Source organism: Oncorhynchus gorbuscha, linkage group LG22 (assembly GCF_021184085.1).
Source record: "Oncorhynchus gorbuscha isolate QuinsamMale2020 ecotype Even-year linkage group LG22, OgorEven_v1.0, whole genome shotgun sequence".
Classification (NCBI taxonomy): Eukaryota; Metazoa; Chordata; class Actinopteri; order Salmoniformes; family Salmonidae; genus Oncorhynchus; species Oncorhynchus gorbuscha.
Genome location: NC_060194.1, coordinates 26,962,554 through 26,977,229, shown reverse-complemented (window position 1 = coordinate 26,977,229; position 14,676 = coordinate 26,962,554). Strand labels below are relative to the sequence as shown.

The 14,676-nt window shown below is 43.8% G+C and overlaps 1 protein-coding gene across 1 annotated transcript in view; it reads right to left on the bottom strand.

Annotated features, from left to right (window-relative positions):
- Positions 1-14,676, bottom strand: part of LOC124009134 (PH domain leucine-rich repeat-containing protein phosphatase 1-like) — a 72,953-nt gene that overhangs the window by 7,494 nt on the left and 50,783 nt on the right. Inside the window, exons 5-9 of the mRNA XM_046320641.1 lie at positions 11,871-12,017; positions 8,950-9,177; positions 7,431-7,633; positions 7,092-7,152; positions 3,712-3,807 (exon numbers count right to left, since the gene is read on the bottom strand). Of these exons, the coding sequence (XP_046176597.1) occupies positions 3,712-3,807; positions 7,092-7,152; positions 7,431-7,633; positions 8,950-9,177; positions 11,871-12,017 (735 nt within the window). The remainder of the gene's footprint in view (positions 1-3,711; positions 3,808-7,091; positions 7,153-7,430; positions 7,634-8,949; positions 9,178-11,870; positions 12,018-14,676) is intronic.

Sequence of the window (14,676 nt, the reverse complement as noted above, 5' to 3'; positions counted from 1 at the left end):
TGGTGCACCTACTGTAGAACCCGTAATCCCTGGTGCACCTACTGTAGAACCCGTAATCCCTGGTGCACCTACTGTAGAACCCGTAATCCCTGGTGCACCTACTGTAGAACCCGTAATCCCTGGTGCACCTACTGTAGAACCCGTAATCCCTGGTGCACCTACTGTAGAACCCGTAATCCCTGGTGCACCTACTGTAGAACCCGTAATCCCTGGTGCACCTACTGTAGAACCCGTAATCACTGGTGCACCTACTGTAGAACCCGTAATCCCTGGTGCACCTACTGTAGAACCCGTAACGCTTCAATATTGGCAAAATATTTGTCATTTAACTTTGAAAATGTATTACATTTTATGTGTGGCATAAACACAGTCACAATCTTTAAAGCTGATTAGGCCACTTAAAAAGTATCCTGTAGGCTACCTGCGTACATTCGTCCCAAATATAATTAAGCATCCAAACTTTGCAGATTGTGGTGTTGAAAACACAAACCATGATGTTGAAGCAGCCGAAGTTGGTATGCTTTGCTTATTGGTTATGGTCCATTGGCACAGATGCCTGTTGTTGGAAAATTTGTTGAATTTGTTGAACCTTTTAATATAATTATAAATACAGCAGAAAAATTTGTGATGGGGGAAGAAATTTCTACAGTTACGTAATCTGGATATTATTTTTGACGATATACAGTATTGACAATATCGCAATATTATTTTGGCGCTAGTTGCCTGTACCTGCACCAAAACTCCTTCATACTGTTCTCCATCTTCTTTTTAAATAGGGAGCCCATGTGTTCTCAGCACATTCATTTCCATGGCTGATCAAAACTCATTTTCTTGTCCCTCTGTAGCAAACATATGGTGAGCAATATGTTTGTAACACCAAATCGCAATAAAATCCCGGTATCGAATCGCAATACATATAGAACCATGAGAATAGCAATACATACTGTATTATATCGGCGCCTAGGTATCGTGATAATATTGTACCGTGAGGTCCCTGGCTATTCGCCGCCCTAATAAAAATGTTGAAATCTGATTTCCACCTAACTGATCATTCTCTGCAGCAGACTCTGATCGTAGTGTACAGAGCATTCGGAAAGTATTCAGACCCTTTTCCCACATTTTGTTATGTTACAGGCTTATTCTAAAATGGATTAAACAGGCAAAACCTCAAGCTTCTGGCCCGTAGCCCCGCACAGCATCGACGGCGCCACAAAAGCATGCTGAAGTGGCAAAGTCAATATCCACATTTATAAACACAGAGCTGCTACAGTTATTACTTGTCGTCGTAAAAATAATTTTCAATTCATTATATGAGGGGGACGGGTGTGCACATTTATTTTTTTATAGCACAAGGGGAGAGTCATTTGAAACTATTTTAAATGTTGGGGGGTGGCACCTCCAGTTGGACCAGCCCTCCCCAGAAAATGGCCCTCGAAATATTTATTTTCAAACCCCCCCAAAAAATATTTATTTTTACATTTGAAATTTTTGGGGAACTCAGTCGGGGTTCTCAACTTACTGTTGCGAGATATAATAGTACAATATCTAAATTTGGTTGTGCAGCAGCAGTTTTTACATTGCTATGCTAGAGGTCAGCTACAGTGCCTTGCGAAAGTATTCGGCCCCCTTGAACTTGGCGACCTTTTGCCAAATTTCAGGCTTCAAACATAAAGATATAAAACTGTATTTTTTTGTGAAGAATCAAAACTGCTGTTCACAAATGCTCTCCATCCAAGCTCACTGAGCTCGAGCTGTTTTGCAAGGAGGAATGGGAAAAAATTTCAGTCTCTCGATGTGCAAAACTGATAGACATACCCCAAGCGACTTACAGCTGTAAAAGGTGGCGCTACAAAGTATTAACTTAAAGGGGCTGAATAATTTTCCACGCCCAATTTTTCAGTTTTTGATTTGTTAAAAAAGTTTGAAATATCCAATAAATGTCGTTCCACTTCATGATTGTGTCCCACTTGTTGTTGATTCTTCACAAAAAAATACAGTTTTATATCTTTACGTTTGAAGCCTGAAATGTGGCAAAAGGTTGCAAAGTTCAAGGGGGCCGAATACTTTCGCAAGGCACTGTATCTAAACTTGTTGTCATGGTTGAATTACCGTCCAGGGGGGCCCCCATTGATTTTGTTAGTCAATCTCAGTCAGAAAACTGCAAACATTTATCTCCACCCTATGGCAAAATAGCAGGAAATAAGCTAGCGAATTACATGAAATTAGTTATAAAATTGCTAAATCTTCTCTCTACCCAATGGTAAAATATATAGAATTGCAGAAAACATAGATTAAACTAAAACATTTTCTATATACTCCATGGCAAAATGTGCAGAATTGCATAAAATTAACTCTAAAATGTGAAAAAATTGTCTCCGCTGTCAAGAGGGAGGGCACTAAGATGTTTTCTCACAATGTGGGGAGGGGGGGATAGAAAAAGAGAGTTAGAGAGAATGGGATGGTTGGGACTATCAGGTTGATCTATTGTGCTTGGTGAGGGACAGTACTGTCCATGAGCAGGGCACACAGATATGTACTGTCCATGAGCAGTACTGTCCATGAGCAGGGCACACAGATATGTACTGTCCATGAGCAGTACTGTCCATGAGCAGGGCACACAGATATGTACTGTCCATGAGCAGTACTGTCCATGAGCAGTACTGTCCATGAGCAGGGCACACAGATATGTACTGTCCATGAGCAGTACTGTCCATGAGCAGGGCACACAGATATGTACTGTCCATGAGCAGTACTGTCCATGAGCAGGGCACACAGATATGTACTGTCCATGAGCAGGGCACACAGATATGTACTGTCCATGAGCAGGGCACACAGATATGTACTGTCCATGAGCAGTACTGTCCATGAGCAGGGCACACAGATATGTACTGTCCATGAGCAGTACTGTCCATGAGCAGGGCACACAGATATGTACTGTCCATGAGCAGGGCACACAGATATGTACTGTCCATGAGCAGGGCACACAGATATGTACTGTCCATGAGCAGTACTGTCCATGAGCAGGGCACACAGATATGTACTGTCCATGAGCAGTACTGTCCATGAGCAGGGCACACAGATATGTACTGTCCATGAGCAGTACTGTCCATGAGCAGGGCACACAGATATGTACTGTCCATGAGCAGTACTGTCCATGAGCAGGGCACACAGATATGTACTGTCCATGAGCAGTACTGTCCATGAGCAGGGCACACAGATATGTACTGTCCATGAGCAGGGCACACAGATATGTACTGTCCATGAGCAGTACTGTCCATGAGCAGGGCACACAGATATGTACTGTCCATGAGCAGGGCACACAGATATGCAATATTCCATTTACTTTCATTGTTCTATACACAATGCCATGTGGCTGGAGGAGTCAATGAGACCACTGGCTGTGTCTGAACAGTTTGAACGAGCATCCTTGTTTCCTTTCCTTGTGTCCTTCCCTCCATGATCACTGATCTGGCAGGACATGAGAGGTTGAATCAACATGGTGGAAATACCCAGCCAGTGCTTTGACATTAGTGATTATGAATGGAAGCAGACAAGCTGATAATTGAGACAGAGCCATTGGGAGAATAGAAAGATAGATTTGACAGTAGTGAGACATTGGGAGCAGGGAACATGGAGAGAAACTGACTATGCTGTGAGAGAGAATGTGAGTGAAAGAGAGATATAATGGGAGAGAGTTATAGAGAGACCGACCGTGATGGGAGCTCAGTAACAAGGTTGTGGCTGAGGTCCAGAACTTCTAGTTTCTTTATCTCACACAGCCACTCTGGGACAGCCTCCATACGATTCCTACAGAAAGAGAGAGGGTGCGAGAGAGAGAGAGAGAGAGAGAGAGAGGGGTCAGGTTTGAGGAGACTGTGAGAATGTTGGGTTTAACCTCTTACAGTTGCTGCTCCATATGCGACTAGAATGGTGTTGTAAACAACAGTCAACTTTCAGGGACATAAACATGTCTTATATCATCAGAAAGGTTAAATGATTGTTAATCTAACTGCAGTTTCCAATTTCTAGTAGATATTACAGCGAAAAAAAGACCATGCTATTGTTTGAGGATAGTGCACAACAACAAAACACTTTTACCAAGGCAACTGGTTTAATAAATTAACCTCTGACGGTAAATAAGGTACATACATTCAGTATTCTTGCTCTGATTTGTCACCCTGAGGGTCCCAGATATAAAATATAGGATAGTTTTGTTTGATAAAATATATTTTTATATCCTAACACGATCCATGTTGTATACAGTGTTTTGCATGAATTTCAACTCTTTCAACAAAACAACTTGTGAAATCTAATCGGAAAAACATTGTTTAACCTGGTCAAATTCGGTTTCAGTGCAATTCTCAGACACTCTAGAAGGCAAACAAACGTGTTTCATCATTATACATGACATATTGGCTACACAACACGTCAATTAGCCCATAAAGGTCAGCCATCATTACGCACCAATGAGACTAGCGGTGGTCACTTGATTGACAGTGTCTTGGTCCAATGTCCACCTATCATTTTGAAACATAGCTATCTAGATAGCCAATGAGCTGGACATTCCAGCAGTATGTGAACACCCTTTGTATGACAAACAGCCACCATGCTAGAGCTGTGCACAACAGTGTTCATTCTAAGGGTGAAAGCAAACAGGTAGTTTCAGTTACGCAGCGGTTCGTTCTCTTCCACAAGTGTTTTTGGAAGGAAAATATCCACTTTTAGATAGTAAAATACGTTTTTGCTTCTCATGCTAATGCAGTTGTTCAAATGGTTGCATATTCATAAAAAAAAAATAATAATAATAATAATAATAATATATAATAATATATATATATATATATATATATATATATATATATATATATATATATATATATATATATATATATACACACACACTTTAAGTCGGAAGTTTACATACACTTAGGTAGGAGTCATTAAAACTAGTTTTTCAACCACTCCACAAATTTCTTGTTAACAAACTATTGGCCATTGGCAAGTCGGTTAGGACATCTACTTGGTGCATGACAAGTCATTTTTCAACCAATTGTTTACAAACAGATTATTTCAGTTAATCACAATTCCAGTGGGTCAGAAGATTACATACACTAAATTGACTGTGCCTTTAAACAGCTTGGAACATTCCCGAAAATGATGTCATGGCTTTAGAAGCTTCTGATAGGCTAATTGACATCATTTGAGTCAATTGGAGGTGTACTTGTGGATGTATTTTAAGGCCTACCTTCAAACTCAGTTCCTCTTTGCTTGACATCATGGGAAAATCAAAAGAAATCAGCCAAGACCTCAGAAAAAAAATTAGATCTCCACAAGTCTGGTTCAATTTCCAAATGCCTGAAGGTACCACGTTCATCTGTACAAACAATAGTACGCAAGTATAAACACCATGGGACCACGCAGCCATCATACCACTCAGGAAGAAGATGCGTTTTGTCTCTTAGAGATGAACGTACTTTGGTGCGAAAAGTGTTAATCAATCCCAGAACAGCAAAGGACCTTGTGAAGATGCTGGAGGAAACCGGTACAAAAGTATCTATATCCACAGTAGAACGAGTCCTATATCGACATAACATGAAAGGCCGCTCAGCAAGGAGGAAGCCACTGCTCCAAAACCAACATAAAAAAGCCTGACTACGGTTTGCAACTGCACATGGGGACAAAGATGGTACTTTTTGGAGAAATGTCCTCTGGTCTGTTGAAACAAAAATAGAACTGTTTGGCCATAATGACCATCGTTATGTTTGGAGGAAAAAGGGAGAGGCTTGCAAGCCAAAGAACGCCATCCCAACCATGAAGCACGGGGGTGGCAGCATCATGCTGTGGGGGTGCTTTGATGAAAGAAGGGACTGGTGCACTTCAAAAAATAGATGGCACCATGAGGAAGAACAATTATGTGGATATTTTGAAGCAACATCAAGACATCAGTCAGGAAGTTAAAGCTTGGTAGCAAATGGGTCTGCCAAATGGACAATGATCCCAAGCATACTTCCAAAGTTGTGGCAAAATGGCTTAAGGACAACAAAGCCAAGGTATTGGAGTGGCCATCACAAAGCCCTGACCTCAATCCTATAGAATATTTGAGGGCAGAACTGAAAAAGCGTGTATGAGCAAGGAGTCCTACAAACCTGACTCAGTTACACCAGCTCTGTCAGGAGGAATGGGACAAAATTCACCCAACTTATTGTAGGGAGCTTGTGGAAAGCTACCCAAAATGTTTGACCCAAGTTAAACAATTTAAAGGCAATGCTACCAAATACTAATTGAGTGTATGTAAACTTCTGACCCACTGGGAATGTGATAAAATAAATAAAAGCTGAAATAAATCATTCTCTCTAGTATTATTCTGACATTTCCCATTCTTAAAATTAAGGTGGTGATCCTAACTGACCTAAAACAGGGAATTTTTTACTAGGATTAAATGTCAGGAAAAAAACGATTAAATGTATGTAAACGTCTGACTTCAACTGTATATGTTTTTAGATATGTGTTGTGTATTTGATGCAGGGCTCATCCGTAGAAGTATTTAATGCCGGGCTCACCCCCTGTTAAAATAAAGGTTCAATGAAATAAGTCATAGTAAACTTGAGTTCTAGTGGTAGCATTTTTTTCTGTTCTCTACAGCTATGTACTAGAAAATGTATCAATTGACCAATTTGGGCAAACTCGTGAGGGACACCTGAGAGATTTCATACTAAGTATTATGAAGCTCTCTCATTCTTGAATGTATGTTGTGGGCAACTTCTAAAGTAGCCTTCCTATCTCAATGTATGGCCTTTCCTTTGCATTTCAAAGATGACGCAACAAATAGAAAAATAGAAAACACTTTGGTTTTTACCAGATCTATTGTGTTACATTAATGTCACGTCTCCACAAACTTCAAAGTCCTTCCTTTCAAATGGTATCAATAATATGCATATCCCTGCTTCAGGTCCAGAGCTACATGCAGTTAGATTTGGGTATGTCATTTTAGGCAGAAACTGAGATGAAGTGTCCTATTCAGAGGAGGTTTTAAGAGAGTTTGTGTATTTTCAGCAATGTTGAGTGTGTTTATATGAGGGCATTGACCTCACCTGGAGATGTCCATGTAGGTGAGGTTGGATGGCACTGGACTGACATCTAGCTCCTGTAGATCTGTAGAAGACAAACAAGAGCACTAAACCACCAGCATGTGTGACATGACAAATGGAACCAGATACTGTAGCTAGGTAGTGACAGAGAAATGCAGTGATGGAGATTGAGAATGGCACAGGCTATTTACAGATCTAGGATCAGTTTCAACTCCCCCAATCCTAACCGTAATTGTTGGTGTGGAAAATGCTAAACTGACCCAAGATCAGTGTCTAGGGGCAACTTCAACCTACACTATTACAAGTACAGCAGGCATAGATGGACTCGAACTGGGGACTCACCGTTGTTCTGTGCGTAGACAGCCTTGAGCATAGAGCCCTTGGCCTTGAGGGTGACAATGTGGTTCCTCTCACAGTGGAGGACCTCCAGGTGGGGAAACAGGGAGGCATCCAGCTCCTCCAGCCCGTTGTCACGCACATCCAGCTGGGTCACGTGTCTCAGCAGGTCTGGCTCATCTGGAACCACCACCCGGATCTTATTCAGCCTGATGGCACAGAGGTCAGAGCTCTCACATAACTGTACAGTAGGCAGTATGGTCCGTAGCATAATTAACCCTCCGGACACAGACGTCAGATCAAAATCAATGTCTGTATGGATGGATACTTGATCGAGTTGTCAACTGAAGGGAATTCGATTTGAAATCAACTTCGATGACCGGTTGTCATTTTGTGGTTGACACCTGAGTTTTATTGAAATTAACTCATTAAGTATATTGAATCAATCTTCAATAGATGGTCTGATATTTCATATAGGATGTGTGACTTAACAAAAGGTAGTGAGGTCTCCTCTCCTATACTTCAGGTTTAAGGTCTGACCTCAACGGCCCTATCAGTGTTTATTCACCCATCAGGGTTACTCATTAACTGACCTGACACGTGGCACATTTCTACGTTTTTTTGTACAAGACTGGAAAAAGCTGCACCCACCGACAAAAAGAACAGAACAGACCACATCTCACCATCATCATCATCTCTATCTACACTCATGTGTGATCTTTGGTCCTGAGCTTGAGAACATGATCTAGAGAAAATACACATTATCTCCTAACACTGTGAGGAGTGATGTATTAACTAGACAAATAATGTTAAGTCACTCAAGGCCTGCTCTTTGCCAAGCAGGAGGGAGAACACCGCTCTAGTAATAATTACAAGACTTTCCGAACTGACTGTTTAGCCTGGTTCCAAGCTAACGGTCTGTTTAGGGTGGTTCTGTTCCATACTGACTGTTTATTTAGCCTGATTCTGTGAGATCATCTGATCCTAGACCTGTGGTTAAAGGCAACATGTACCTTGACCTCTGTGTCTTTGCCCGTTTAGTCTGGTTCTGTCCCATACCGATTGTCTGTTTAGCCTGGTTCTGTTTCATAGTGACTGTCCGTTTGTCTGGTTTTCGACTCATACAGTATAGCTTTCTCTCAGTTTGAGTTGTGCAATAGAGATGCTGTAACTCCAGTCAAATGTGTCTACACATGGATGGCATTATAAGCATTGTGTGATTGGATTGTGACCAAAATCAGTGAGATTAAATGTTTCCCTCCAGGTGTTTAGACGTGATTCCGGCTAGGTATACATTGTGATCAGATCACAAGACGCTTGGTGTTCATCTTGTGACCAAGTCTCCATGCATCTGCCATTTCTGTACATGCAATGGGGGAAAAAATGGGACACCAGATGGTTTGGGCTGGGTGCAAAGCCTGTTATCTGCATGTTATGAAGATACACTGTGACTGGAGATAGGATCTGAATAAAGAGTGCAAGAGTATCTCTGCCTGCTTGCCTGTCTATCTATCTAGCCGCATACCGTAGGTCGACATGTTTGAACCGGAGCAGTCTGAAGCTCTGCAGCACCAGTGTGTCCAGGCTGTTTCCAGCCATACACAGTCTCTCCATGGAGGTCAGCCGCTCCAGCACCTGGGGCACGTGGGTAAACTGGTTGAAGGACAGGCCCAGGTAGCCCAGTCTCTGGAGAGAGCCCAGCTCACTGGGTAACTCACTCAGACAGTTACCGTCCAGGAGAAACGTCTGCAGACTGAAGAAAGAGAGAGAGAGACAGAAGGGAGACAGAATGGAGAGCATGGTGTGAGTAGATAGCACTTTAACTTCATGTGAAAAACGTCTAATGCATCAGAATGACTCTGCACATAGAAGAAGTGTTCTATAGTTCAGAGAGGGTGCGGGTGCCCCCAGCTTTAAAAAGTTAAGAGCACAACAAAACATTTACGGAGCACCAGAAAATAATAATACATGTTTTATTTGATTGCATATAGCCTCTATTAGGCTTATACTGTATGAATTAAAGCTACTTTTGAAGTACACGTTGTACCCTAGAATCATATATGTAACCCCGTAAAGACATTTTTATGCAAAAACCTGTCATTGAAGTTACAAAATTCATTGGTGGAATATTAGGTTTCTACATCGTGTACAAGCACTATTTATATATTGATGCATTGAAAATTGAACACTGTCTCTTTAAGAAAGTCAAGTTTGTGAGTGACAATATCCAAGAGATCTGTCATTCATTAATTTCCTATGACAAGAGGGTTTACTCTGCCCAAAATATATTAATGAAAATAAGTCCACAAAGTGCGCAATTTTGGTATGGTGGATGATGAGTGTCGAATTTGGGCAACAAAACATGTAATCTCTAATTTTCTACGTGAACCTTATTTGATCGAATATAAGTTTCATAATGGTTAGGTTGTTGCAAATGCAGTGAATTAAGGGGACGCACGTGGCATTTCAGAAACGTTATATCCAAGTGGTGCTGATTGTTCACACACGTATTTTCCCATATAGACACATCCAATGTGTTTCAATCAAACCAAGTACATGCACTGAGCTTGTCTGATGCTTTAAGCGCACTGTATGATGAAATAATTAAGACACAAATTACTCGAGGGAGTCCGACCGCAATTGATTTGATTGTGCTGGGCTGCGCTCAGACTTGCTGCGTGCGCCGTGTTTAAAAAAGTGACAGCGAGTGACTGTTACTAGCACGGGTTGCCTCTCTCCTCCATGCTGCAGCGACCACCACATAACAGCACCGTCACACTGTCCGGGTTGCTGAAGCTGCAACATAATTACATCCATTTCTGACTGAAACCAACTGTTACTGAAATCCCTAATTTGAGAGAACACACAATTTTGTGATTCAAAATGTGTAAAAAAAAAAATCAACCAAGATCCACAAAAAATAGGACCTTGTATATGTTAAGTAAAATAACAACCCAATGTTTATATTCCAGGTCAAATTAGCTGGCAACAGCAAGCTAGCTAGCTACATGTCTATGAATGTTTCATATGTGTTTCGACCTGTCTCCAAATGAATATAGTTGGTTCAGAGTTCGTTTGATATTTCAACTTCAACCTGCGTGTCCTGATCACGTCTGGTGTGGATGGACAAAATCAAAGTGTAAATGGGGTCAGCCATATGACAATTAGACACGATTGTGTTTTTCTGCACATAAGCTTAGCTAGCCAATGTCGCCATGACATCGCCTTCAAGCGTTATTGGGAATTTCTATTGAAGAAGCAGTTTCTGCCCATCTTCATACTGTTCTGTCTTTGCTATCACTTTTTATGTCTGTGCCCCGCATGTTTGGATGTACTAGTAATGTAACCAGGTTGTTAACTAAGCTAAAGAAGTAACATGACTGAACAAGGTGTCAAATAATGGCCAGGAGCAGTTGTAGAACGGCCCGCAACATGGTTTATGAATGTAAAACATTGCGCTGATAATATGGGTCATATCTTTTGAAATGTTTGCGCTAGAAACAAACTTTTCTTTTTGGTAATGGTGCAGCCTTCACAGTAACACCTTTCCTCTAGGTCACTCTGGAACAACGGTTCAGCGAAGCCTAACCATTACAACAATTATTATATGGGTAAAATGTTTTCTCGCACAGGTGCTCCCAAAATATCAGGCAGCACAGCAAAATATATAGGATTATATACAACCAAAATGGTTGCACTTTAGAGCGCCGAGTACAAATCAGTTCAGATTTTTCTCTTGTTCTTTCAGGAATCCCTGTCCAATGCATGGTGATCAAGTACAAATCAAAAGAGCTTCATTAAACTGTTAAGTCCCTTTTGAATACCGTTCTTCACCACATTCTGATACTAAGGTCAACCTCGCTACAGCCAGTAGGTGGCAGCATTAGCATTGAGGCCGAGAGGGCTTATTGGGGAAGCCATAGGCTGTTTTCCAGATCCTTCCATCATATGAGAGGAGAGGTGCTCAGCTATGCTGCTGCTGAGAGGAAGCACGCATCACCTTATCATAGTCTCTCTCTCCTGTCCTAGATTAATGCCCAACTCTGAACTACTATCCCTTTTCCCCTGTCAGATCATCAGACAATAACCTCTAAAATATTTATTGTATTTCATATATTCATAACATTTCAGAGAGCCTCCTGACGGTGTCTGAAGTAGATGGAAACTGCCCCTAACCACTGATACAGGGTCAAATATGTCTTCTTCTTTAGGAGGTTAGGGGTGAGGTCATCTGATCCTAGAACTGTGGTTAAGGGTGACATCTACCTCGACATCTATGTATATTCCCTCTGACCCCATGTATATGTGTCCCAAATATCACCCCATGAAGTTAACTCCGCAGGCTCTGGTCTGAAGCATCACACACTATGGTAAATAGGGTGCCATGGGAAGGAGCCTGTGTCTCTGTATATGCCCCCTGACCCCTAGACACTTCTGGAATCTTACTTGGTCATGGATCCCACAGCTTGGTCCACATTGGTCAGGTAGTTACAGCTGAGGTTGACCTCGGTGAGGGTGGAGATGTCACAGATGGCCATGGGGAACTGACCCAGCTGGTTATTAGACAGGTTGAGGCTCCGCAAACGAGAGAACCTGTCAGAGAGATATAGAAGAGAGGGGTGGTGGTGAGAGGAGAGTGAAAAGAGATGTGGGTAGAGAGAAAGGACTCCATGTCAGCGGTCTGACTCCATGTCAGCGGTCTGACTCCATGTCAGCGGTCTGACTCCATGTCAGCGGTCTGACTCAACAGTTGAAAAGAAAATAGAAACAGAACCTTCAGCACATCATAGTGGAAACTTTCACATTGTCATGTTGAGAACAAGCAGAGCTTGTTGTCAGTAGCAACATCAGAGGCAAGTGGCATTTGGCTTAATGTCCTATAGTAGATCAGTGACCTTCAGTCAAGTCATCCCTAGGGGACGGGAGGATATATAACCCACCCCTCATGGGCCGTTTGCCATGTTAGCATCAAAGCTGATAACCTCACAGACAAGTCTGCTGCCTTTTAGTCTGGTAATGCATTCAATTGCACACACACACACACACACACACACACACACACACACACACACACACACACACACACACACACACACACACACACACACACACACACACACACACACACACACACATGCTCGCAGGCAGGCACGCACACACATGCTCGCAGGCAGGCACGCACACACACATGCTCGCAGGCAGGCACGCACACACACATGCTCGCAGGCAGGCACGCACACACACATGCTCGCAGGCAGGCACGCACACACGTGCTCGCAGGCAGGCACGCACACACGTGCTCGCAGGCAGGCACGCACACACGTGCTCGCAGGCAGGCACGCACACACGTGCTCGCAGGCAGGCACGCACACACGTGCTCGCAGGCAGGCACGCACACACGTGCACACACACACATGCTCGCAGGCAGGCACGCACACACATGCTCGCAGGCAGGCACGCACACACATGCTCGCAGGCAGGCACGCACACACATGCTCGCAGGCAGGCACACGCACACACGTGCACACACACACATGCTCAGCAGGCAGGCACGCACACTCGCAGGCAGGCACATGCTCGCAGGCAGGCACGCACACACACATGCTCACGTGCTCGCAGGCAGGCACGCACACACGTGCTCGCAGGCAGGCACGCACACACGTGCTCGCAGGCAGGCACGCACACACGTGCTCGCAGGCAGGCACGCACACACGTGCTCGCAGGCAGGCACGCACACACGTGCTCGCAGGCAGGCACGCACACACGTGCTCGCAGGCAGGCACGCACACACGTGCTCGCAGGCAGGCACGCACACACGTGCTCGCAGGCAGGCACGCACACGTGCTCGCACATGCTCGCAGGCAGGCACGCACACACATGCTCGCAGGCAGGCACGCACACACATGCTCGCAGGCAGGCACGCACACACATGCTCGCAGGCAGGCAGGCACGCGCACACACATGCTCGCAGGCAGGCACGCACACACATGCTCGCAGGCAGGCACGCACACACGTGCTCACAGGCAGGCACGCACACACGTGCACACACACACATGCTCGCAGGCAGGCACGCACACACATGCTCGCAGGCAGGCACGCACACACATGCTCGCAGGCAGGCACGCACACACATGCTCGCAGGCAGGCACGCACACACATGCTCGCAGGCAGGCACGCACACACATGCTCGCAGGCAGGCACGCACACACATGCTCGCAGGCAGGCACGCACACACATGCTCGCAGGCAGGCACGCACACACATGCTCGCAGGCAGGCACGCACACACATGCTCGCAGGCAGGCACGCAGGCACACCCTTCATCATTTGTTAGGAGGGAAAGGGAAGCTAGATGACAGGGGTACTGATTTGCATGGCAATTTAATTCCAGCTAAGTGAGGGAGGCCAGGAGGCTGGGACAGAGAGGGAGAGAGAGAGAAAAGACACTACCTGTGTAGTCATCATCTCACACCATCTTTTTTCATTACCACCATTCCTCTCGCTCTCCACTATTGTATATACCATACTCATTAGTACAAAACTGTCTGTGTCTCACCAGCAGGGATGCTCTGTAGCAATTAAACGCTCATACATAAACAACCACACCTTTTAGGCACCAAACTAGAAGCTTTTCATCTGTCATGTCTGTCTTTTAAATGGTAATTATCCCCAGAATATGAAACAGCAAATCATTATATGCCATGCCAGAGCCTCATTTCATCTTGAACCTGTCGGTCCTGGCACATACAGATGTTCTCTCATCATTTGATCAGTCTGTTGTTGTAACAGGAAATGCAAACTTGTAGTATATTAAAGGCTTCTAAAGTTTTTACTTTCCACTTAATTGTCAGACTTGATTTGCCCAAACAAAAAATGTATCAACCCCTCCAAAAATGTCCATGAGTTATTATCCACATAATATTTCACATTTTCTGTTGCTGAAAGATTATTTTCCTGCTGTGAGAAGCTGGTCAAATGAAGAGAGCAAATGTGTATTCAGAGTCGGAAGGGCAAATTCACACACTACTCTAATCTGCTATGATCAAACAGGAACCCACTGTTTCAAGATTCTCCAGGCCCCAGTTCTGCAGCCTTCAACCAACCTCACACACAAACCCAATATACTCTCTCACACACATACAATTCCCCACTCTGCTCTTCTCTCAGAGTACAAGGACACGCACATGCAGTTAAATGGCAAATCATTTTCTGGCTAGTATCCTAAAATGGGCTGTGACTGGTGTGTGAGCACAC